Here is a 27,473-nt window from a genome sequence, read left to right as displayed (position 1 = left end):
TTCACGTTTCTTTTGGATAAAGCATATTTAATCCCTGAATTTAGTAACATTTTCCGAATTGATCCTTGAAACTATTTCATATTATTGCTTAAATTGTATCTCAAAATACGATTTACGTCCAAAATTTTTCTGCTAATAATATGTTCATAGCGTTTTCAACGTTATATTTCTAGGTGTCTAGATCATAATAGTCGTAAATTTTAGTCATTATCCAACACGTGTCAAGCATATAAAAGCAAAAAAAAAACCTAAATTTTACATATTGTCACGATCGATCACCGTTAACACCATCATGAATTGTCTCGCTACTCGACCAAAACACAATCTCTCACCTACAGTGAACTGCATCGATCGTCGTGAAAAAATCCACGAAGATCATCGAATTTTTAGGATTTTCGTTGTTGTTTTCCGACGATTTTGACGGTTACAATTGCCCATACGTTATATGACCGCTACCATTGGGTTTTCGTCTTGCTCCGAACAAAATCCTATCGATGATGACGTTTACCGTTGACGGTGGAGATAAGAGGAAGAGAGACGACGCGGATGATTTAAAAATTTTTTAAAATATTTTTATCATTAAAAAATTATAAAAATATAACGATAGGCACTTATTATTAAGAAAAAAATTCTTTAGATACTAAATCGTATTTTGAGGTACATTTAGACATTAAAAAGTGTATTAAGCCTTGTTTAAATGGTTCCTTCAAGAGTTGTTTACTTGATCTTGTTAACAACCACCATCCCAGTCGCTCCGTTGCTACCTTCTTCGTTGCCGTAGGTGCCTTCGTTGTCATTCATTCGTTGCGGTTTTGATCATGTACAGCGCCCGGCCACTGGTTTTCAACTTGTTAAATAAAAACTCGATAGTGTTAACTAGTTTGGCTCAAAAGCATACCGGACAAGCCATTATTTCCGATTCAGCCAGTCGGAAAGGCCGATGCAGTTGGGATTTTTGAACCACAAAAAGCTGAAGCTACATAAATTAGCCATTAGCAATGAATTTGACATTCAAAGATTACACTGGTTTTTCTGAATCACAATCCATAACTTGGTAAGAAAGGTCAACTCTCTCACTAAACATTACACTAAGTAAATAGGGTAAAAAGAACCCAAGCCGGACATGGACGTGCCGGTACTGGTGAGAAGTCGATAAGTTTACACATAAAACAACTACTACTGTACTACTACGGTGAGAACAAGACTCAATGGTGCATTTGGTACCAAACCTTGTAATGTTTGGATTAGGCTCCATGCAGAGATGCATTAATGTCGGCGGGCTTAGTCCTTGAATCAGTTGGAGACCAAGTATCGCTGTGGACGGATGAGGAGATGTTTAGTTTGGGATCGGCACTGGAAATGGGAATAATAGACATAGGCGTTGCAGCTGATATGGTCATCGACTCATGCTTCTGTTTCTTCAGATTCTGTTCGTGCTGGTTCCCGGCCAGAAAACTGCCCACTACAACCTGGTTTGGGACAACAGAAAGTAATAAGTTTAGAAGATATGTCTTCACCAGGGTTGTGGCTACTGCTCGGTTAAAACGAAGTTATGAAAATCCAGAAGAGGTAGAAAAAGAGCCGAACCTGCACGGGGCCAGCAGCTACTAGGAGACCAGCAACTCCACCACCTACTACACGTCCATCCGGACTTGCTAATGAAACGCTCATCCCACCGGATCTGCTTCTTGTTCCTCCGCTTTCACTGGGCATGAATGAACCGGACAAGGATAGTATCTCAAAACGACCCTGCAAGAATTTTGAGAAGAGATCGGATGTTTGCCAATGAAAGATAAGATATAGTTCAAAATCTAGTATTAAAGAGACAAAGTGCATTACCTCATATGTCAATGTGCCCCCGGAAGAATCGGGTTGCCGAAGAGTGACACTTGAGATGACCCCATTTGCAGAGAGAATACATATAGCTCGAGGCCCTTGTTGGGAGAACGATATAATCTTCATTGTGACGTCCTAAAATACCAAATAGACATATCAGAACGGACCTGACAATATTCTCGAGACATATTTTTCAGCACGAAAATACAAAACTTCTGCATGCATAAACGAACACAACATCACAAAGCTCGTCGTTAGCTTTGCAACATACCTCGCCAGAATTAACAGTGAAGATATGCGGCGTAAAATTAGCCCAAACAGAGCATGCAACCCATTCACCTACAACAATAACAGTTGTAAAAAATCAGCAACCGGATTGCAAGAGATCTTTGCAGAAACAAAATCAGATTAAACAAAAAGAGAAAAGAGGACGACGTAATAGAAAATGGAACGCTGTTGAACAATTGGTGTAATATGAAATTTCCGATAAACCATAACGAACCGCTTATCCGTAAATTCTAACCAAAGCTGAATGTATCAAAAGTTAACCACGCAGCTCAAATCCAGCCAGACAATAATGATCTTCCAGGGGAAATTCATGAAAAGCATCCAGCTATAATCCAACGTAGTGGAAAACGGTGTATTACGATACCTAGAAGTTGCTTCGTTCGCTAATATAAACGGCACAAGACTCGATCTATCCACTTTACTGCTAAGGTCCCTAGGAGGATAAACTCGAGATTAAAAGACTTATTATTCCAACAAGCCAGCAACAAGAACTTATAACCAAGCTGAATAAACCCCAAGCATACGAAAGCGACCTATGTTATTCGGACTCGGATGAGAGTTCAACTTTTCAAATTATGTCTAGATAAATCGAAAGAGTTAACTATATAAATTTCTTCTCCTGCATCTGGCAATAAGATCAGCCCAGAATATAGCAGACGCTTAGAAGACTTGAGCAAATGGTGTTCAAAGCAGAGTCCTTACACTATGTTCTCTTCTCCTAAAGGATTGCCAAGTGGCAAAGGGCATTCCATAATGATAAGATTATATTACATAGTACTAAATTACTGTCCCAACCGTAACGATTTTCAAAATTATCATAAATCCATGATAGCAACGGTAAGTTAATGCTATGTTCCACTAGGAAACTCGCCATCCTAAGTACACGTTTATCAAAGAGATCCGAGGTCCCACTTAACATCTTATCGCTACGCAAACACTTCAAAAACAACACAACAAATGGGTTTCTCACCTAAATTCTCCAGCTCATTCTTAGACTTGGAAAACGACGTCGGAGGCTTCACTTCCCTCTCTTCACGGAGGAGAAGTCGATAACCGAAGGCGGCGCAGCTGTTGATATAGGCTTCGGAGAGAGCGCCTTGGTGACTGAGCCGTCCGGTCCGTATTTTCTAGGCCTTCCCCTCTTCTTCTTCTCTGGCATCCCCGCCACCGAGACCGGCGTAGGTACCCCCGGTTTCGCCGCCTGTTGCGGTGGGGCTGATCCCGGAGCTATGTGGTAGTCCGACGGAGCATCGGGTCCTACCACTGTAACTCCAGCAGTAGCGGTAGCAGCAGCAGTAGTTACAAATTCCTTTGACTCCATAGTTAATACTTAAAGCTTTAATTTTTCAAAAAAAAAATAAAAATATTATCTTTCTTTCTTGAGAGTTCATCAAAATCTCATTTGGATTTTAATCTCAAACAGCTAAAACAGTTTCCAAAAAAAAATTAAAAACAGTACAGCTCTAAATTTCAAAACCTGGAAAAAGATTAAATCTTTTGCACTAATTTAAGGTTTTGGAGCTTAAAGAAAACTATTTTTTCCAGTTCAACTAACACTGGTGGGTTTCAATTTTTTTAAATATTGGAAATTATTTTTGGAAAACAATATTAGATTTGAGAAGAAAATTTGGGGAAAATTAAGGAAAATGATAAGAGATTTAATAAAAAGAGAGGGTTTTGTTGATGAGTTTCTGATAATTTAACCTCCTAGCTTTATTTCTAAATCTGTAATTTAAGATTATTAAAATAATGAAAAGGAAATTCAATAAATAATATTTGTACTAATTAATTAAGATATTGGTATTTGTCCTTAGTTGGAATCTCTAGTAAATTAAAAATTGAAAGGAAATATGAAAGTGGGTAGATTTATTTATTTATTTGATTTGATTTTTTTAAAGAGCCTATGAAAAGTGGGTATTTATTATTATATAAAATAAAATAAATTGAAAAAACTATTTATTTATTGAGTGAATGGCAAGTAAAATTAGGTTGCTAAGGTTTGAAGAAGAAGTAATTTATTTCTTTATTTAAAGAAATGTATAAAAATTAGTGATATTTATAAAAAAATATTTTTCTGATTTTAAATTGTCTTCTTCCCATTTTATAAAAAGGAATGTTAAATTGTTGGAATATAACTAAAAAGAGAGAATCAAATAACTAAAAGAGATATAGCAATAGGTAATAAACATATTTAATTTGTGAGTGGTTATTTGGCACATTGAAATTTATTTAAATTGAATTAAAATTAAGAATTAAACCATATAATATGTCATTATTAAAAATAAATAGATAATTATATTATTTTTAATAGTGACATCATTTCATTAAATGTTAACGTGATTTGATTGACATATTTAAAATAGTTAAATAGTTTGATTGACAAAATTTTAAAATTAATGACCAAAATAAAAAGAGACAATAGTTTAGTGGCCATACGAATAGTTAGCCCTATTTAAAAAGAAAAAGAAAAAAATTATTATTATTTAATTTTGTTTTATAAGATTCAAATTAACAGTGATTTAACATGATACCATAAATAAATATCACATATTAATGAAAAAATATTAAATTAATAATTCTGTTAAATTTTTAACATGTGGTTGTCAAAATGAAATCAAAATATAATATTTATAATGATTTAAAAATAAATAATTGAATGATTAAAATAATAGTTAGATGACTAAATATGTAATTTACCTTATTATCTAACTCAAAATATTTTTTATTAATAATATTCAATGAAGATGGGAGAGAGAAAATTAATATGTTTTTAAAATATTATTAAAATGTTGATTGGAAATGGAAATAATCATTATTTAATAAACATTATTAATTTTATATTGTAATCATGGATGGACCCAAGCATTGACCCATTAAAGATGCAACTAATTCCAGATATAAAATATTATAAAAAATTAAAATGATAAGTTTCCGAAAAAATAGTAATATTAAAAATTAATTTAAGATAAGAACAAACCATTTAATTAATTTTAAATATTGTTGATGAGCTCCATGAAAATTATTAAGTCATTAGCATCCATAGCTTCTTCTTCTTCTTTATTTTAATTTATTAAATAATAATTGTGGAATTCACAAACATTTTTAATTTATTTATTTTCTTGTCGGCAAAAAGGTTTAACTTTCTATTTATTTATCTAATTCATTGAATGGGGAAAATAAGATTATTTACTATAGTTGATGTATTCGTTATTACATTATTTATTATTTTATTTTGTTAATATTACTTTTATGTTATTTTTAAATCAGAAAAAGGTTAATTAAAATTTTTATAATTTAAAAGTTGAATGATATAACGTTTAATAATTAAAATGTTTATAATTTAAAAGTTGAATGATCAAATTTAAAAATAAATTAAAATTTAGTGATCAAAATTGGGATAATATTCTTTTTATAAATAATTCGTGTTTGTATCAGTTTAAGAACCATAATTATTTAATAATAAACACTCATACTACTAATATTTGTAATGAGCGAAACTAAGATAATAATCCATTAACCACTAATTCATTTGGTTCGTGCTTATTATAAAGTCCAGATAGCATAAAAAAGTTAAAAATCATTACGTGATTTCAATAGTCAAATATAGGGTAAATTATATGTTTAGTACTTAAACTTTTAATTTTTTTAAAATCATACTAAATTTAGTTTTTGTTTCATTTTAGTACCCTATTCAAATTTTAACGTTAGTTTTGAAAAAAAAATTGAAAGTTTAGGTACTAAAATGGACCAAAATTGATAGTAGCTACTAAACGCGTTAAGTTTTTAATGGTGGGGTACTAAAATAAAATAAAAACTAAACATTTGGTGTGATTTTAAAACAATTGAAAGTTTATATACTAAAACGGGCCAAAACTGATAGTTTATGTACTAATTGTGTAGTTTACCTAATATAATATTGTTCTCATTAGAGAATTTGAGTTTAAGCAGTTACTTCTACAAGACGTGTGTTATCAACAGCTAATGAAAATTTTGAACGGATATTATCTCAAACTATTAAAAAAATTAGCATAAAGGAATAATTTTATAAATTTTCATATAAATATTTTAATTTAATATTAAAAATAAGTTATTTGGAAAATATATCACAAAATTATATTACATTCTAAGAAGTCTATTGCACCAATTCTTCCCCCAAACAAAAGCATTGGAGACAGCAAATATAACCAAATCCCACCATTTTTCACATGTACACAAACCTGAAGCAAAGAATATGCCTATTTTGTTCAACCACATTGCTACCATGGAGATTTCACTCTCGAGAACAGGGTTGAATCAACCCCCAATTGTATAGATTCTTTCTCACTAAGCTCCCGATCGATAGCAAAACCGCCCCGCCGACACCGGTTTCGTGTTCTTCCTGCCTTTTAGCCATTTCATGATACCTAAATGTCAATTCCTTCACCTTCAAGTTGCCCAAACCAATCTTGTGTCTTACTGATTCATTTTTTTTTGGGTCAGCTAGGTTCCACTTGCATCCGTTACGTAGAAGACATTCATTGCCACGTCCACTGTGGTGGATATTTCGGCCCTCGTCACGTTTAGACCGTTTTCTCTAAACGTTCGGGTCACATCGGTCAATAAACCTTGCCTATCCGATGTGCATAACTCCGGCCTGATGCCCTCACATGAACTAGTGCATCAGAGTTTGGAATATCGTATGATCATGGAGAGTTGGGGAGAATTCGAAATCGAAATGTACCTCGGATGCTCTCCTTTCGATTGCAGCTTGTAAGCATTGGATTACTCGAAGTTACAAAACCGAATTCATGTAACCAAAACATTAAAAGATACATGGTACCAGATATGCTTTATCCCCTGCTGTGTTGATGGAGACATGAAACACAACATATCCCATGTCTGTCAATGTGCAAACAACGACGAACAGAAGCTTGGATCGATCCTTGCATCGAACGTTCACGACCGAGTAACCCCTTTCCGCCCAATTTTCCACATCGACAACCAGTGAATCCGCCCTGCATAGCAAAACGGACTTCCGTTCGTAGTCACGTTCCGCAAACATCATTTGATGTAACCTTCTCTCTGTGTGAGTTACAGTCGTAGCCACTGAAGCTTTTGCACCGAGGATATCATTGTCTCCTCTCAGAACATTCCTCAAACGCGCTTCGATTATGTCGATCCGTTCCGAGTCCTCGATCGGAGACCCCGAAGTACAGTCTTTTACGTAGATCAAAGACGCGATCCGACAGTTGCGAGTCCATACTTTAGCATCCACCACATTACATTGCAGGTCAGCTAAAACCGCGAATACTTCCGACAAAAGACCAACTCTATCGGTTCCGGTCAATTCTAACGCTGTTAAGCCATTGAATCCATAGCTTCTATCAGTATAATCGGTCTCAATATTCTGTAACCCGATGATGATGATAACACAAAACAAAAACATACATGAGTTTAACAGTAAATTAATGTAACGTAAAGAACATTAATACTAAAAATCTTGAGTGTAATAATAAGTTAATAACTACCTGCTCAATGTAACTAATGATGCTCTCGTCAGTTAATTTGTTTCCATTTAGATCAGTCACATGGAAAACTGCAAAATCCAGAAGGAAAATTTAAGCAAAACCCAGAATTCGTATCATGAAAATGGAACAAACTGTATCAAGAAACATGTTTTTTTTTAAATCTTACCATCCATGAACCACTGGCCGTCTGATGAAATGTAAGCCTTCTTAATCGAAAGATTCAGATCTGTCAAAACTCGAACAGCATCTGATAGTGTTCCATGTCTTCTAGCACTATCAACCTGTGAAATCAACACGACAAGAACTTGAATGAATCGGAGGCGAAAAAACAAAAGAATCGGGCAACCTTACTTGTGAAATGGGAGCTATCCGTAACAAGAGTCGATCACGACCCTGTAATAAGAACACAACCGTGGAAGAGATCAAACACAAAATCCCAGAGAACTATCTTAAACTCACTGTCTGACAACAACAAAAAAGGGTTTTTTTGATGAGGGAATGGGAGCTAGCAGAAACCTGGGAGTACTCATCCGTACGATAAGCTTTTGGTATTCATCAAGACAAGCTTGCCACTCCATTGTTTCTTATTCTTCTTTTTCTTAATTTGCTGTCTGTTTGATTGAAAACTGAAGCATTTAAAACTCTTGGGCGTCGAGTTCCTCCAACTTTCTAACAACTCCCACCACGAGCTCTTCTTTGTGGCCTTCGCTTTCTTCCCGCGTTTCCATATTTTACGCGTTCATTAGTTGCGTTTATATTGCCCAGTGAGTCTGCCCTGGCTGACCTATTTTTCTTACAGTGGCTAAAGACAGAAACATTCCATTTCTACACGGAAGTTGACTTTATTGATACCACGTGTGCCCTGGTCCTCAATCGTGGTCGTTCATTTGTCCAGCTCGGAATGTCATAATGAAGAATCATTAGCGACCATTTGAGAACGTTTTTGAGACTGATTTTGGTTTAAAATTTCGTTAAATCGTGTAAGTATTATCAAATAATTATATTCAGTCACATTGAAAAAGTGATTATTGATTTAAATCAAGAAATTAGAAAAAATAAAAATTTTACGTTGAAAAAATTCATTTAAAGACACATTCAAAAATAAAACCCGCTTCCCAGTTCTTTGTCTAATAATCATTATATTGCTTATTACTCTATAATTTATAAAAAAAATACCAATTAAAATCATTATTTAAATATAGTTGTATTAGTCTAATTTAAAATGATATAGTCAAATCAAATTTTTAATACACTAAAATTCAATTTAAATACAACACTCTTTTATCTATTATATGATTCAACTCAGTATATATATATATAATTAAAATTCATCAAATTCGAATATGATATTCATCCTACGTCTAACATAGTCGTGGAGGCACGCTTTGCGAATTATTTTAGTATATTTTTTGTTATTATTTTTACATTAAAAAAATCGAGGATTCATTTCAATTGCTGGATTACACGTTTCGAACATTCGAGTGATGTCCCACGACTTGCTGACACTCCCCAAACGTACATCTGGGGCCTACTGTCTGGTGAAGGGTTGTCAGAAAACACAGTCTCCGGTTTATCTCCACCGTGTCGTCCACCGTGCACGACTCTAATGTTAATTAAGTGCATATACGGCTACACACAGAAGGAATTAACCCTAAAAAAAAGTAAATGAACTTTTTTTTCTATTTTATTTATTATACTTTTTTTTTCAATTGACTCATTAAATTTTAGAATTGTTTAGATTTTGGTTACTTACCATTAACAATTTAACGATGATAAGATGTGGTATAAATATTAAGTCGGCGTTATTTAAATTTTTAAATTTATACTAAAATGATGTCCGTTCATATTGTATATATTTTTCTTTTTATTTTCTTTATTTTTTTCTCCCATATTCTTTTTTATTTATAAATAATCTGATCAATCATCTTCATTAGTCATCGTATTATTTTTTTTATTCCGATCATCGTTTACCGTCGATGATGCTGGAAACCGAATATGTTTCCATCAATCAATTTATAATTTTCATGAAGACATTAAATATATTAATTTGATGATATTATATATTAACTTTAGGGTAAATTATATGTTTAGTACTTAAACTATCAGTTTTGATATATTTTAGTATCTAAACTTTTAGTTTTTTTCTAAATCATACCTAAAGTTTAGTTTTTATTTTATTTTACTATATCGTTCAAAATGTAACGTTAAGTTTTGAATTTTTAAAAAAAGTTTAGGTACTAAAATAGACCAAAACTGATCATTTAGGTACTAAACGTGTTAAGAATTTTACGGTGAGGTACGAGAGTGAAACATAAACTAAAGGTTACATGTGGTTTTAAAAATTAAAAGTTTAAGTACTAAAACGGACCAAAACTAATAGTTTAAGTATAAATACGTAATTTACCCTTAATTTTATGATACCAGGTTTTTTAATCAAAAGTTCAAAAATTAAATTAATATTTTATTAAAATTTATAGATCAAATTAAAAATTAATCTCTCTCACTAATATTTTATATTATTAAATTAACAACATTTAGTGCTTCAATTGCTAAAATTTTATAAACCAATCACGTAAATCAATAACATAAGTGACTAAAACATTATTTCTAAAAAATCAGTAACCAAAACTAAATAAAAATAAATTGAAAAGGGCCATTTCAATAATTTATCCTTTATGATATTTAATAAAGAGATATAATTGTGAACTGAATACCAATTATGTCAATTTTAAGTATTAAAAACCCACCAACTATACTCATCTAAAATGAAATTCAACTTGACTCAAATTTACGAGCCTAATTTTTTTTAACTCGAGTGAACTTAAAACCATGAAATAAAACTCGTAAAAGTTCTAAATGTAAAAAGATTATAAACTTAATTCGATTGAAACATTAAACTCAAACTAAAAAATAAACCTTAAATATATAAAAATCTTATATTATATTTAAAAAAATCAACACATAAATATAATATTATTAATATTTTATTTTTAAATAAAATATTAATATATTATATTTTCAAACTGTTCGCGAACTTTTTGAGTGTAGTATCAAATTGCTTGTTTTAGCTCGTTAAAAACTTGAGTCAAGCTTAATTCGAGTATATTCGAGTCGAGCTCAAGTCGAATCTATTTGAGCCGAATATTTATCAAACTTTGACTTTGACCAAGTCGATATCAAGTAGCATCAGGATTTGTCTCTATTCAGAACAAATCTCACAAGCCAGAGTGCAAACTTTGCAGCAACTCAAGCTGTAGATTATGTCGCATCAAAATTTCAATAGATTTAAAGCTAACAACCATAACAAGTAAATACCATATTACATATACACACAAACACACAATAAATATGGCTAAAATGGATATCGAGTAGGAAAGGTTCGAAGCCAATTGAACCGCAAACATTATTAATGGTTCGTTGATACATTTTGATAATGGAATCTACTTAAGCAGAACATCAATATCATCCCAATCATCCCCAACCCCGATATAAGATCGTTAACGAGCCCATGATTTCCACTGACCTCTAAAAGCCAGCACACAAGACAGAAAAGGTAAATTCATTCAAGAATGACGACTCGGGCACACCTGCATTTGTTCCTTTCAGAACCGGTCCACCTTATCGGCTTTAACAACTGGATTTGCTTTGGCAATGGCGTCTCGTCCAGCACCCTTGAAATCGAAGGAGCACTGGTGTTTTTCCGGGTATCGGTGCTCACCACAGAAGGTGCTCTCACACCTGCACTTGAACCCGGTCAATCCAACCTTCTTTTTGCAGATAAAGCACCTGTTTGCCAGCTTCGCTCAGCCGGTTCATCAGCAGCAACAACAACAACCGCCTGTTGCTCAATGGCAGTAGATGAGGACACATTAGATGGCTCCTCGACACGCTTGAACGCCTCTGCAACCACTTCTTCCAGCTTCATTTCGACACCAAGAGATCTCTCCATGACCGCTTTTGCCTTGGCAGCTTGTTCCTCCCCAGTCCGGAGATTACAATAACACTTGGAGCAGAGGTTCATATTCGACGCTGTGCCAAAAAACCCACAGCCGTTGGCACAAAGCTTTGGCTCAGACGGAGGAAAGCTGGTTCCTTCATTCTGCTCAGAACCCATGGTTTCTTTTTCGTTGTCCTTCTGTGCAAGTGTACTTTGGTCTCTACAATCAAAGATGAGAAAAACAGGATAAGTGCCTACTTCTTGATTTTCATAGAGAATCAGATGGAATCAAACTTAAATCACTCCAGCGAGATTCGGCCAGCCAACGATACAAACACATACACATATATTGATTGTTTTCCTGATAGCTTAATTAGCCGAACAGAGATTTTAACTGTTTGTGTTTAAAACCTAATTTAATGGAAAATAACTTAATTTCATCTTTCAAACGCCCAATTAAACGAAAACCCCATCAACAATCTGAGGTTTCTTAAGAAAAAGATAAAAATCCAATCGATATCTTAAATTAACACATATAAATTTCCATTTAATATAAGCAATCCACCGGAATTAATCGAACAGCCACCGGAAATTACGAGTCAAAGAGTATAAAAAAGGGAAAACCTAAAATTTCTTCAATCGACGCACACGAGACCTAGAAAAGGAAAAATCCCTAAATAAAACCCGTAAAACATACCTAGTTGATACGATGGTCGGAGATTATTCGTATTCTTTTTTTCTAGGTCGGCGTCTAACGATGAGAAAGAGAAGCCAGGAATTTCGCAGACGATGACAAGTTCTATTATTTGAGAGATAAATAAGATCGAATTAAAAAAGTCAGAAAAGATTATTGATAAATTATTTATATAGGAAAAGTGTTTTTTTACTTTACCCTAAGAAAATAATTGAAGTGTTTATTTAATTAAATTTTTTAATAAAATTTAACATTAATTTAATTAAAAAATAATTTTATAACAATAATAATAATAATACATTAAAACCCAAATTAAGGGTTGGGATTTTGGTCTGATTATGAGGAATGGGTTATCAATTTTAATGCATTTAAAACATTGCAAAGAGTTAGAGTTGGATTTGGAATTTGAAGTTGGATTCTAATTTGATTGAATTTTTTTTAAATTTGAATTAAAATAAATATATTATTTGACTTTCATATTCAATTTTAAGCTTAATTATATGTACTTGTGTACTAGCTCTTGAGCTAACCAACTACTCTAATCTATTATTTATTTAATTAAATTATTAAATTATATTTAGAAGGTTTAAGATAACAACTCGGTGTATTCTAATCATTTTTCTCTTTTTCTCTCTCTTCATTTTTCTTTTCTTCTTTATTATGTGTGTTAATTTTATTGATCAATCTAATTTTTTTTTAATTTTGTTTAACCGATATGACACTAATTTTGATGATGGTTATCGTCTTCCAGTTATCTTCTTTCTTTATTTTTTTATTTTTTTAATAAAAATAATTATGTATTTGTGATATATTTTATGTGTTTGTGGCACGTTTTTCTGTCTTTTGGTAGTTTACGGTTTTTTGTTTTTTTCGCTCATCTTTTTTTCTCAGGGTTGGATTTGATATCGCCACGACTGATCAAGATGACACTTATATGTTATCATGTTGATATTCCCTTCTTTGGACCATCGGATTGATTTAGATATGCGTTTTGCGTTCGTGGGTAGTTTTATCATATCGCTCGACTCTTGCAATTTGTCTTTCAGATGCTGCAAATCTCTTCGCCACCTTTTCTTTTTCTGGCTCTCCCTTTTCAGTCTTTGCAAGAAGCTGATCTTAGAGTCATCAGTTGAGAAGCAAGAGTTACCAATTTGTGGACTCGATCGATCTGAGTCAGGTTAGGATCGGAAAAGTGCCCATGTTTGCTAGGAAAATCCGGAATATAATTGCTTGCAAAGGAAGGAACAGGCACGAAAGGCATGAGAGTTCCGAGATGCAGAAGTAATTGATGGAACAAGGTGGGCTCAAGTGCATGGACATCAGTGGGAGGGCAATACAATCGTTTGTAGGGTAAGCAGCCTTCATTCTTTCCTTCATTTGTTGCAGATATATAGGTAATTTCATTACAGGATTGATTAATTTGATGTTTATTCCTTTGATTCTAACATGCATGCAACTTAAAATTCTCTATAGCAGGCATTTCAGTGGTTGAAAGATTTATCAGGATTCGAATTATGAACGACGGGCCGACCAAGCTCAGGTTGATCTATGATACTATATCATTTATATTTGTTCAAGTCCGACCCAATTCAAAATATAAGACTCAAATCTTACTGAAATCCACCCATTTATAAACAATTACCAAAATCTTAAAACAGTGAGAACAAAATCAACATTTTTCATTTCACTCATTGAATGGTAGCACAATGCCTAGAGGAGGATGGTATGCCAGTCAAAATCTCGTCTCGACACTACCTATAGAGGGCATGCCTTAACCATTCAAGATGTAGGACTACACAAATACAGCTCTAGAGCCATAAAAAAAACTGTGGAATCATTAACTTTATTGCTCATTGTTGTTGGGTCTACGATAGGGCATGAATCTATGATCTTTAGCAGCATTCTTCCTTCTCTTTTTCTCAATGAAGGATTCAAGTTTTCCGGATGCCTGATAATATATCATCAATATACTTAATTAGTTGAGAGCTTGATGTCATAGGGAACATGTTTAGATTACAAGATATGGCAAATAAGTACCTTGAGCTTTTTATACTTCTCCACAAGCCTTTGCTTACGAATTTCAGCTGCAAAGAAGTGATCCAAGTTAGCATCCGTCAAAATGGATTCATAGGCATAATCAACATCATGCAACATCATGTGAAAGGTGAAAAAACTAACATAATAACAGTTTGCACAGCTTCCTATATTATAGTTATAGATACTAACATACGATTTCTTTCTTGATAAGAAAATCTAAAGCAAGGAGAGGATTCGTGACATTACATTTCTTAAGATAGAAAGGGCGCTTCCCATGCTTCACTGCTTCTTTTTCTTTCTTCTTGTGTGCAGCCAGAATCTCAGCATCAGTATTCTTTGCTGACTCGAACTTTAATTGCTTGTCCTGATATGTAATACAATGTCAATAAGTTGATCGGGAGGTGCTTTGATGTATCCAGATTCCACAGGCCACATAAAAGACCCTGGTTTAAAAACATGATGTAGACTAAGTAGTTTCGATTGAATAGATATATACTTACAATCCAGGAAATATGGTTCTTCAGTTCACAATGACTTTTGGGTCTTTGGTTTTTTTAAGTTGCGTCTGCATCTCCTGTCATAGCGGGATATGCATCGTTGGAAAATGACAGTATAAACCCAAAAAGAGATCAAATAGATAAGAATACCTCTCTTTCAGCCGGTAGGTTGTTCTCAAACAGAAAATTGTATCTTTTTCTGAATCTGAAAAATAAAAAATCATCATCATCAGCTGCAGGCTAAGGAAAAACCAATATGTCAACAACAGACATAATACGGAAAGTAGAAAGTCACAACCATCGACTTTGACGCAATCTCAAGTCTCAACCATCAAACGCTACCTCAATCAAGAGGTAGATAAATAACAAATCATTACTTATTGAACAATTATGGGCAATATGAGATACAGTCACATGGTAAACTAGACTACTATCAAAGTAGAGCTCCATAGACTGGTAATCATTAAATTTCAGTGAAATATTTGTGGTGGATTTAGTAAAATAATGTATGGAGCTCAACCAACCAATCAAAAAGTTGTCCTTTAAGATCATGAGTTAGATTACTAGTGACTAATCCATGAAAAACTCACCATCGCACTTGTTTGTAAAAGATACGCACAGGAAGAACAAAACATGAAAAGAAACAAATGACATCAATGTAAACGATTGAATTATAAAGAGAGAAGAGACTAACCCGTCGACATCAAGTTTACCACATAAGGATTCAAAACGGGGGTCTCGTGCCACCTGAACGTAAAGAAGCAAACACATTAAATTCACCTTTGAGTGTTCTTTATCCATTTTATTTCTGAAAACAAGAACCAGTAAGCAATATTCATTCCCCCCAAAAAAGGGGGAACCGAGTTATTGTGATTTTCCATCAGAACCAATGCAACAATAACTGGGATCTTGTTCATATAAATTAGCAAAAAGGCATTTAGGTAAGAAATTTGAAAGAAAATATTATTTATCACACTAAACAAGCTATATAACTCTAGGGAAGGATTATGATTGTCACTTACAAGCAAACCATGTTAACATCAATTATAAGCACAAAAGCCGGAAACAGAAAGAATCCATGACCATAAATCACAAGACCAACTTCAATAGTTCAAGGTAAAATTATAAGCTCAGATAACTGGGACACAATTAAGATCTTAAAAAGCTAGCCAACCCGGCACATAATTCCAATGAACATCAATTTAGGCAAGCAAAACTACAATTATACTATTCAACATGTTAATTCTTATTACATTCAAAACAAAAGCCAAATTTTAAAGAAATAAGATTTACCTTTTTAGGAGCTTGAATAACCTGTCTAAATGACCTCAATGGTTTCTTGCTACTGAGTTCCATTGGCCTACATAAAACACAAATCAAAACCCGAAAACCAAGAACAAAAACAAAAATTGCCCTAAAAGAAAGCCAAAAATATCTCTAAAATTGTAAATAAGATACCTATTCTTGTTAGCGCGGCGGTGCTTGGTATCTGAATGGGGTTTGCGAGAGACTGAATCGGAACCATCGGCTCGTGCCTTTTGCAGCTCTTCGAATGTAACTTCTGCTAACTCACGTTCTATCTCTTCCTCCTACAACTCTCTCGCAACAGAAGCAAAATTAATATAGCCAATTGAAAATCCGGAGAACAAGATTTTAAGCTATGGTAAAATATACCCACTTCTTCAGAATCAATGGAGTCGTCAGATTTCTCTTCTTCGGATGAAGATTCCATCTCTTCTTCACTTTCTTCGAAGTGGGTTTTGCTTGAAGTTGCAACTGATTTAAAGGGTTTCTTCATTTTCCTCAATCTGAAAGCTCAAAAGAGTTTGAAGTTTAAATCCAATACAGAGAGCTAAATAGAAAGCGCGACAAAGAAACAGCGAAATTGATAAAGAAGCAGCTACTGTCCCAACCTTATCAAACTAGAGGTCCTCGTGGGGTTCCCCCCCCCCCTTCTCTTACAAATAGGGCAAACAGGTAAATTATGAAAATATGATAAAAAGAATTTATTTTAACATACTATATTTTTTATAATATTTATAAAATTTGTTACCTCAACGAAATATTTATAAAACTCATCATCTTAACGTGATGGGTTTCAATAAAAAAATATTTTTATTCGAACTCTCCGCATTAAGTGATGAGTTATAATAGAATATAATTTTTTATTAAATTTTTGCGATTTTAGGTTGGTTGTAATTTAAAATAATATATTATTTTTATATATATTTTGTTGAATCTAGAATGTTACTTTCTTCATAACATTTTTGTTGGTAATCGAAAATATTATATTTTTCTATAATATTTTTACATTCAATCGAAAATGTTAGAAAAAAAATGTAACATTTTAATTGTGCTAACATAAATCATTATGTTTTTATCACATTTTCTATTACGCCTATTTACGTTATTTTTAACCTTAAATTAGGTTTTCGTACCGTGAAATTATTAGGTTAAAATAGGATAAAGTATACATACAAAAAAATTATTAGGTGAAATAAGAATTTAATTAAAAATTAAAATTAAAATAATATTTTTATAAATTATTTCTAAATATATAAAATTTAATTATAATGTTACGGAGTTAAACTGAATTAAATCTTTTCATTTTAGAATCAAATTTGATCCTTCTTGACTCTACCTTTAAAAAAATCCTATAAATTTAAATTTTTTAAAATAAAAAAAAGTAATTCGATCGAATCAAATTAAGTAAGGAATAAATGAGTAAATGGCCCTCCCTAATTGAATAGTCCCTTCACCTCTTTCAACATCCACCAACGTGGCCAAATTCTCTTTGGGATACACATTCCCGTATCCATTTCCCGCCACAAACATCACTCCTCCTTGCACGACGTTCTCCACGTCAGGTTATGCCCGGAATGCACCAAAGACGGTGTCACCGTCACGCTCGATTGTGTCTCCGACGACCAGTACTGCTTTCCTCCCGATGTTGTGTAATTGTTTAGTAGGTAAATTACGTGTTTAGCATTTAATTATCAATTTTGATTTGTTTTAATATCTTAATTTTTAAAAAAAAAATATATTTAATGTTTAGTTTTTATTTCATTTTAATACTCTCGTTTAAAATTTAACGTTAATTTTTGAAAAAAAAATGTAAGTACTAAAACGAACCAAAACTGATAGTTTAGGTATTAAATATATAGTTCACCTTAGTTTATTTCAAATCTATAAGTTTCTTTTACATAAGGCCATATATATCGAACTTTAAATAAAATAAAATATTTAATTATTTATTTACAATTTTTAAAAATAATTAAGTAAAAACTTTTTAATTTCAATTATTTTCCTTATAGAACGTGATTATGATTACAAGTAACTAAGCATCTTAGGTGACTTAAAATATCGGCATAAAATTCACTTTTTTAATCTCTTGTTGATTTCTTCCATATCTCCTCAAGTTCCCTAGCAAATGCCTTTTGTCGACCGACGACAATCGTAATATGATCTTTGTTTTCGACAACCTTAACCCGAGCACGAGGGATTCTCTTCTGAACACTATAGCTACATTCGAGCGGGATAACCTTGTCGTCCTTCCCGTGGAACACGTTAACATCGCAACTTAGCCGGTCACGGACCACGTCCAAGTATCGGTCGAGCTTGCCGGCGGTGCCGAAAATAACGTTGTGGAGTGTGTGCCAGGAGGCGATATGGGTGTGTCGGATGAACCCTTCGAGCAAGTAGCCCTTCATCCTGCCAAAACCAACAGCAGCATTAATGAACGGTTGTAATAAGAATTGCATTAAAAGTTGAGGGACTTGGTAGATGATAATTCAGTGACATACATTAATGAATTCTGATGTGTTAGAAATGAAGGTTGCAGTCACCCTAATAAATGAAATGCACCAAATTCGTTTCTGTTTCCATCAATTGTGACTTCTCCTCGAACAAAATTTTATTTATAAGTTATTCGAGATTAATTATAATATTCTAAATTTGATTTTATAATTTGATTTTTATCCTAAATTTAAAAAATCAATTTCAATCAAATTCTAACAAATTTTGAGTCAAAGTCGATTTTTAGGGTAAATTACGCATATAGTATATAAATTAATAGTTTTGATATGTTTTAGTACTTAAACTTTCAAAAAAATCAAAACAATACTTAAAGTTTAGTTTTTATTTAATTTTAATACCCCACCGTAAAAAAACTTTATGTTTTGTTTCATTTTAGTACACCGTTTAAAATTTAACGTTAAACTTTGAAAAAATTAAAAGTTTAGACACTAAAAAAGATCAAAACTAATGGTTTAGGTACTAAACGGGTTAAGTTTTTAACGGAGAGATACTAAAATGAAATAAAAACTAAATGTTAGATATAGTTTTGAAAAAATTAAAAATTTAAGTACTAAAACGGATCAAAACTGATAGTTTATATACCATATGTGTTGTTTACCCATTTTTTATTATTCGGACAAGTAAGATCGGGACCATTTTGAACAGTTCCCAAAGTAAAGTACAAGGCTGAAAATGGACTAATCTTCCAAATTTCCTTGGACGGTGAGATTTAGTTTTTAATAAATACACCCTCCACTTGTAGGGCAGCTGTGCTGGGATAAATGTGGTAGGTAGAGTGAAATTTATGAGTGATCATAGTATGGTTGGTAGTGTGACTGAAGTAAGAAAAAAAATTAAATATTAAAATTTGAATCATAGATATATTACACGTTATTTTAAAAAATAATTATACGATGTTAATCGAATAAATCCGATATCTGTGACGATCATGGACCTAACTGTTTTAGACAAACTAATGTTTAAAGGTACCCTTAGACACAATATTTCGCAAATTTACTAAGATTTGGTTGATGGGTATAGTTGACATAAATATATGTGGGACTTGTGACATGTTTCGATGGTACGAGATGTTTGAAATTAGAGTAAGATGGAATGATAGAATTACCTGTTTTTAGTGATCAGTTTAAAGAGAAAATCCCATAATCGATGATTCTTGCATAAAATCAATGAAACCGTCCGGGCAATGTGCTCGTACCGTCCTCCGATAGAAGCCCAAAACGCCATCGGCGGCCACACTTGTTGTGGCGCTATTCGTCGCATAACATATTGAGCAGTCGATTCGCCTTTCGGCGCTTGATAATACGGCTGCCATTGCACATTCATAGATTTTAAACGGGCTGCCAACGGTAAAACATAATGAATGAACAAAGGAATTTAGTTTACCGGTGCAAGCAAGGTGAGGGACTTGACGGATCCCGGGTGCTTAACCGCGATGGCGAGGGCTAAAATGCAGCCTAACGAATGTGCCACGATGTGGAAAGATTCGACTTTGTAAGCTTCGAGTACGGATTTTTCGATCATTTCGACGTGTTCTCGTAAGGTGTAAAGCGAATCGTTAGGCTTCGGGCTTCGAGCAAAACCGAGTAAATCGACCGCTAAGAACCGGTAGGTCGATTTAGCTTTGCTCGAAAAATTCGGGAACAAAGTTTCGGTCCAAAACGCAGATGATGAAACGAATCCGTGGATGAATAACACATCTTCCCTTGCTTTATCTGATATCACAATAATCAAAGTTAATTTGATTGGACAAAAGGATGACAGGTCGAGAACTCCTGTTAACTTTTCGACAAAGTCGAGAGACCTGAATAAATCTGAATACCTTTCGGGCTCTCGGCTTTAACAAAAAGTGTGTCTTTGGTGGAAGAGGTCCAAGCATTGCAGAAATGGCAGTCACAATCGGACCATCGAGTAATGGGATACAAATGCTGCCCGATCATCCTTCCCCGAAGCATTTTAACAATGGTGGAGTTCACGGCTATCGTCGATCTCACCGTTCCTTTCTTGATCTTGTCGTTTGGTTGTAGGATCTCGGCATCGAGCTTGAGCTTGTTAACGGCGAGCTTCGAGACTTCGGCGACGAACGAAGGACGTGAATAAAGGGTGTCGGAGATTTCCTCAAACTGCAACTTGCTCGAACTGAGACAAACAACCTCGGACTCTTCCTCCCCTTGCTCCGAGACAATGATCTTGCCTCCACCGCCATTGATGGCTTCCTCAGAGAAAGAACCAGGCTTCCTCCATTCAGATTCAATGAAGAAATCAAGGAGTTTGTAAACAAAACCTAGAACGAAATCAACAAGGTCGATGAAACAGAACACAACGAAGCTAACTGCTACATTCAAAACCCCTCCTATTAACGTTAAACCATCTCTGGTTTTACACATTACAGACAACCCCATTGGAGATATCAAAGAGACAATGTGGAAGGCAAAGATTTGGTTACCCCCCCTAGAGACATAAACTATTATCTTGTCCCTCTTTATATAATTTATGTATGAAAATGAATTGAGGCTGTGATTAGTTCACCATGGTCGACATTTTTTTGACCTTAAAACCCAGAAACGGAAGAACGTGAAACAGGGAGAGAGAGAAAGAGGGGGAGTAAGAGCAAGCACAGGAACAGGTGTTGGAGCAATGAATTCATAGTTTGATTTAAACAGGATTTGTAGGCCAAAGAATAAAAAAGGTGGTTGGTAGTTGAACCTCCAGCATGAAGGAACACATTACAAATTCTTCTCACCTATTGTCAATATTCTGTGCCTAAACTTAAGCTATCTATCGTCCCATACCTTATCGTTGAGGTTGAAGGCTATTTTTTTTCTTTTAGTTGCGACAAATTTTGGAATTATTGCCGCGCAAAACTCGATTCGACAAAAAAAACAGATTTTTTTCAACTCAACTTGGCTTGAAAAAACTCGATTCAAATTGACTTTGAGTTGTAATTTCATAAACTTGACTTAGCTCGAAAACATTTCAAGTTTAAATTGAGTTGTAAAATGCAATTTGAATAACTCAAAATTTTTAGTAATTAGTAGATTGATTTTCAAGTTTAAGTCGACTTTGTATGGTATATGTAAATTACATATGAAAAAATACAAAAAATATATACATGTATTGTAAATGGTTATAAAATACCATTTAAATATAAATCAAACAATGTCATATTATTGTAAATATTTACAATCAAATTTAAATAGAAACTCGAAAATTTGACTCAAATGTTAACCCTAATTATTGATATTAATCAAGGGCAGTAACAGTGCGTTGCGAGCAAAGAAAATAGAAGGAAATGGAGCTATTATATCTGCAATGTAACTATCAATTTTAAGAGTTTGATCGAATTAGATGAAATATTAATGTAAGTTCGAACAGAGTTAAAATTATTTTTTATTAATATAGGGTAAATACGAGGTAATATATGTTTAAATATAACTCTAACTAATTTGATATTGTAAACTCACACCTGTAACATTCTTGATACTCGAACTCGGGACATCAAAAAAGAACAACTATCCCTTACAGTCGAGATCACTTGGTTCGTGCCAGAGTTAAAATTAATTGGTTAATTATGATAAATTGATTTGGTTTTTCACATATACGGATATACCAGATGCGTCATCGATATAATATTAATTGAATTTGCCTGCTTTCATTAATTACATACACCGTGTGAAAATCATGAAGTAGTTGATAAATCACTAATGAAGATGGTTCCTATAATACTAAGGTTTTAAATCGATAGCTATGTGTTGACCTGCTTTAGGTTTAATTTAGAATCAAGAGCTTAGGATTTAGAATTTATAATTTAAAGTTTTTTTTATTAAGCTAAAATAATTACAAAATAATATTTATTTTAAATACTCTCAATTATTTGATAATGAACGCTTAATCACCCATGTTGTAATCGTTGGTGCTCCTAGAACCAGCGGCGGAACTTGACGAAATAGTTTGGGGACCAACTTAAAACTTAAAAATTTTAAAGGTTTAAATTGAAATTTTTAAAAAATGTGAAGGGTTTAGTTATATTTTTTTCTAAAAAATTAATGTCTAACTAACTTTTTTGAAAATTTGAGACTTAATGAGAATTTTAAAATATTATGGGAGGAGGTTTAATTAAGAAGATTAAAAAATTTTAAAGTTTAATATGAATTTCTAAAATTTTTGGGGGCCAAATTGATTTTTTTAAAAATTAGGGTCTAAAATATAATTTTTTTAATTTTTGGAGGGTCATAGCCCCCACTAATTCTTTTATTTCTCTAAATATAACAATTATTCTTTTAATCAATAATGTGGTTTGTACATTTAATGTTAAATTTCAAGTTTGAGAATTAAGAATTAAAGGTAGGATTTATAATTTAGGATTAGGGTTAGGTATAAAATTTAAGAAGTAAAGGTTTCAGTCTAGAATTTAGGGTTAGATTAAGAATTTGGTAAAAACATCTGTCAATTCTATTTATCATACGATTTATATGAATTTAGTCCACATATTAACGGAAAATTAAATTAAAATATTTTTATAAAATTAATTTTTGTTGTTTAAAAACTTTAAATTTCAAATCTGCGAAAACTCTAGCCGTTTTTTTCCTTTTTTTTATAATTTATGTCAATTTTATTGATTAATCTCATTTTTTTTCTTTAATTTTGTTTAACCGACGATGACACCGATTTTGATGTTAGTTGTCATCCGTCAGTTATCATTTTTTTGTTTTTTAAATTTTTAATAAGATAATTATGTCTTTGTGACATGCTTTATGCTTTTATGACACATTTATCTATGTCTTTATGACACATTTTTCTCTGTCATTTGGTAGCTTATAATTTTTTACTGTTGTTTTCGTTTTTTTTCTTCACAAGGTTGGATTTGACATCGCCATGACTGATCAAGATGACGCTTATTTGTTATCATGTTGATATTCTCTGCTTTGGACATTCAGATTGATTTGGATAAGCGTTTTGCGCTCGTGAATAGTTTTCTCATGTCGCTTGACTATTATTTGCGATTTGTCGGTAGTCTTTCAGTAGTTTCATTTCCTTTTATGGTTCGTTTGCCGATGCATTTAGATTTGTTCGTATCGTTATTTTATTCAATCATTGGTTTGGTTTTTTGACCTTTTCTTTTTATGGTCTTTGTGTGATTTAGATGGCTAGCTGTTGTGTTAATGGTTATAGAAAAAATGTTCTAATTATAATTTAATTTACATTTATAGTTCTGCACAAATCTTCATTGTAATTCTGAATATTTTTTATTTTTAATAAAATTAGTGGCTTTTTATAAAGAAAAAAAATGCAAATTGCTACTACTTGTAATATTAAATATGTTCTTTATTATTTTTTAAAAGTTAAATTTTTTAAATTTTGACCATTATTATATTAAATATTTTAAATAAATAAATTTTATAAAATTGATATTCCAAAACTATTTGATTAAAAGGTTTTTGAAATATATATTTATTTTATATTTTTATCAATAATAAATTTTAAATAATAATGAATGAAAGTTACAAAAATTAACCAAAAAGAAGTTAATAATAAACAGTTTAAGTGGGACGTTAGGTATTTAACAAAGAGAAAATAACCCCAGTGACCAAAAATGCCTTATAATATACGATTTTAACCAACTTTTTTTGGATTTGCCAAAATGACCAACTAAATCGTAATGCGATCGATAATTCGCAACGCGATCTCCGGTATCGCAAATTAGTTTCCAGATTCGCGACACATATTACCACGACCACGACCCGACCCGACCCGACCCGAGACTAGACGGACGGCGGCGGCGGCGGCGGCGGCGGCGGCGGCGGCGGCGTGCGAGAGTCCTCCTGGTTCTCTATCACTCAACAAGGAAGTGGGAAAGCCAAGCCTTAAATACCATTCCCAATACTATGTGGGATTGAGCATTACCAACACTTGTTCCCAATACTATGTGGGATTGAGCCTTAAATATTGATATTATTTGTGAATTATAGTTAATGACTTTAGTATTTGTATGAAAAGTATTTGTGGTTCGTTTAGTTTTCATGCAATTCAAATTTATTTTCAATTGATTGTAATTGCACGATAATAATTTTTTTTATTCTTGCGAGTGATGCAATTTTTTTGAATGTTTTGCTTAAAATTGCAATAATCGCGATTGATTGTAGATTGACTTTTAATCATGACATATTTAATCGTATAATACTAATGCAGTTGGTTGTTGATTCAGTTGTTTTAAGGTGCATGATTGTTAATTGTTTCATGAATAATCACATAGTATTGAAAACAAGTGTTGGTAATGCTCAATCCCACATAGTATTGGAAACACTATTGGGAATGATATTTAAGGCTTGGCTTTCCCACTTTCTTGTTGAGTGATAGAGAACAAGGGAGACTATCGCGCGCCGCCGTCAGTCCCGTCTCGTGGTCGTGGTAATACGTGTCTTCGATACGTCCGCGCGAATACTATCTTTTTAGAGAAAATTCTTAAGAAACAAATGCAATACCACCAGTCGTTGCGATTTTGGACTATCGCAACGAATTTGGAATAAATATTAAGTTTCTAAATTTTTGTACTTAATTAAATTCTCAAATCGATAAATTAAATCGATTGAATCTTTAAATTTAAAAATTAAATTAATTAAGCAATTTGATCAATTTTAGTCATTAAATTTTAATAGTTTTTTTTCTAAGATATTAATATCACATGACGCACTGTATCACGTGAAATTTAACAAATCTTAAAAAAATATTCTGAACAAATATTAAAATTTTAATATAATTCATAAAAATCCTAAAATTTTATTAAATTAATGGGTTAACTGCATGGATGGTAACTTATCTTTGTGTTTTATCCACCTTTGGTCACTGGTTTTGAAAAACACAAGATGTAGTCAATTTTGTTTTTATTTAATTAAGATATGGTCACTTTAGTTTTTATTTAATTAAGATATGGTCAATTTCATTTTTATTTAATTAAGATGTGCTTACCCCGGGTTAACTTTCGTAAACAACAGTTAAATATTCTCTCAATTTAGTCATACTTTTAATAAATTAAAATAAATTTAATCCTCCAATCGAACTATGCCACATGTCATGCCAGTAAGATTGTTCAAAAATATTCGACCTAATTGAGCTGACCCGTCGACCTACTGACCCAGTTAAAAATTATCGGGTATTAATAATAAAAATACTCAATTTTTTGGGTCGGGTACCAGATCGAGTTTCTGGGTCGAGCATGGGTAAATTAATCCCCGGGTTAACTTTCGTAAACAACAGTTAAATATTCTCTCAATTTAGTCATACTTTTAATAAATTAAAATAAATTTAATCCTCCAATCGAACTATGCCACATGTCATGCCAGTAAGATTGTTCAAAAATATTCGACCTAATTGAGCTGACCCGTCGACCTACTGACCCAGTTAAAAATTATCGGGTATTAATAATAAAAATACTCAATTTTTTGGGTCGGGTACCAGATCGAGTTTCTGGGTCGAGCATGGGTAACAAAATATTCGTTAACCGGGTATCCTCCAACCCGGTACCCGATTTATTATATATATATATTTTTTATTTTATATTAAATTTTTATTCATAATCCTCACATTATTTCACTCTAACATTCTAAAATCCTAATTTCTTAAATTTTGACACCATAATGTTCTAAATTCTTAATTTCTTAAATTATTTCACATTAACGTTCTAAATTATTTTTTAAAATATTTATTTTAACTTCAAAAAATTTGAAATTTAATTATATTATTTTATTTAAATTTTAATAAATTTAATTTCAATTATGTAATTTGAATTTTTAAACTTTATGTGTGGATTATATATATTATAGAATTTTAAATTTTAAATTTTAGAATTTTTTATATAACTTTTTTAAAAAATAATATAATTTAAAGACAAAATAAAAAATATATATGAACCAGGTATCTGTGACCCGAATTATATATAGTATAATTATATATATATTAACTTAAAGTATCTTTATATTATCTTATTAAATATATTTTAATACTAAATTGATTAAAAAATATTTTATTTTTATTTTCATTTAAAAATATATAATTTATTTTAATTTATTAAAAGTATGACTAAATTGAGAGAATATATAAATAACAATGACCAGATGTGTGAATATATAAAAACATTTAAATGATGTTAACGACAGTTAGCTCGGGGTGACGAAATCTTATTTAAATAAAAATGTAAGTGACCATATATATGTATTTTGAAATCAATGACAAAAAATGAACAAAACTCAAAGATAAGTTATCAACCGTGTAGTTAACCCTAAATTAATAAATGTTAATACTTCACACCACCATGTTATGATCTGTGGACTGTGATACCAATTAATTTTAAAACTAATAAAATTTGAATTAATAAAAATTTAAAATATAAAAAATGAAGAATAAAAAAATAAAAAAATTTAATCAACATTTTCTAGAATTCGGAGACTTTTGGTCCTTTTTGCACTCTTTGGAACCCGTCAAGCTTCAACAAAGTACATACCAATGTTTTTATATAAATACATAGGCTAAATTCTTCACAAATGTATATCACTTTCGATAATTATATTTAAATTCGAAATAAATTGTAGCGGATGTAGGTATTACACCTCTTCTGATTTGAATGAAGAATCACAACTAGTAAGAAATCGATCATTAACGTGTGTTAACAAACTTTATCTCCATGAAGATGCATAGAAAAATAAGAGAGATAGTTTCATGGAGATCTCATATTGTCACTAGATAGTGTTTGAGACGTTTTATAACTATCTTCAGTATGCTTGACAATCGTAGAATTATAATAGTTATTTATAAATTGGGACGCTAGATAGATACTATTAGAAGACGGTGAATTTAGTTCTGATAAATTA

The 27,473-nt window shown here is 32.2% G+C and overlaps 2 protein-coding genes and 3 pseudogenes across 2 annotated transcripts; all 5 read right to left on the bottom strand.

The window, feature by feature from the left end:
- Window positions 1–979: 979 nt before the first annotated feature.
- On the bottom strand, window positions 980–3,755 carry LOC120200135 (annotated as a pseudogene).
- A 2,508-nt stretch (window positions 3,756–6,263) lies between these two features.
- Window positions 6,264–8,257, bottom strand: LOC120200132 (annotated as a pseudogene).
- A 2,752-nt stretch (window positions 8,258–11,009) lies between these two features.
- LOC120200146 lies at window positions 11,010–12,375 on the bottom strand (annotated as a pseudogene).
- A 1,546-nt stretch (window positions 12,376–13,921) lies between these two features.
- On the bottom strand, window positions 13,922–16,649 carry LOC120200140 (ribosomal RNA processing protein 36 homolog). Its single transcript, XM_039201047.1, is given in 10 exon segments — window positions 13,922–14,210; window positions 14,300–14,346; window positions 14,546–14,663; window positions 14,800–14,828; window positions 14,831–14,873; window positions 14,947–15,001; window positions 15,491–15,543; window positions 16,090–16,156; window positions 16,255–16,385; window positions 16,475–16,649. Coding segments are annotated over 10 exon segments (768 nt in total). The 5' UTR covers window positions 16,595–16,649; the 3' UTR covers window positions 13,922–14,105.
- A 1,526-nt stretch (window positions 16,650–18,175) lies between these two features.
- Window positions 18,176–21,011, bottom strand: LOC120200137 (probable lysophospholipase BODYGUARD 1). The gene is made up of 4 exons (XM_039201044.1): window positions 20,432–21,011; window positions 19,996–20,324; window positions 19,718–19,917; window positions 18,176–18,507 (listed from the first exon to the last, which is right to left on the bottom strand). Exons 1-4 carry the CDS (start codon window positions 21,009–21,011, stop codon window positions 18,180–18,182), a joined length of 1,437 nt encoding a protein of 478 aa, XP_039056975.1. The 3' UTR covers window positions 18,176–18,179.
- Between the last annotated feature and the right edge of the window lie 6,462 nt (window positions 21,012–27,473).

Source organism: Hibiscus syriacus, unplaced genomic scaffold (assembly GCF_006381635.1).
Source record: "Hibiscus syriacus cultivar Baekdansim isolate YM2019G1 unplaced genomic scaffold, ASM638163v2 tig00005929_pilon, whole genome shotgun sequence".
In the NCBI taxonomy this organism is placed as follows: domain Eukaryota; kingdom Viridiplantae; phylum Streptophyta; class Magnoliopsida; order Malvales; family Malvaceae; genus Hibiscus; species Hibiscus syriacus.
This window is presented reverse-complemented; position numbering and strand designations above follow the sequence as displayed.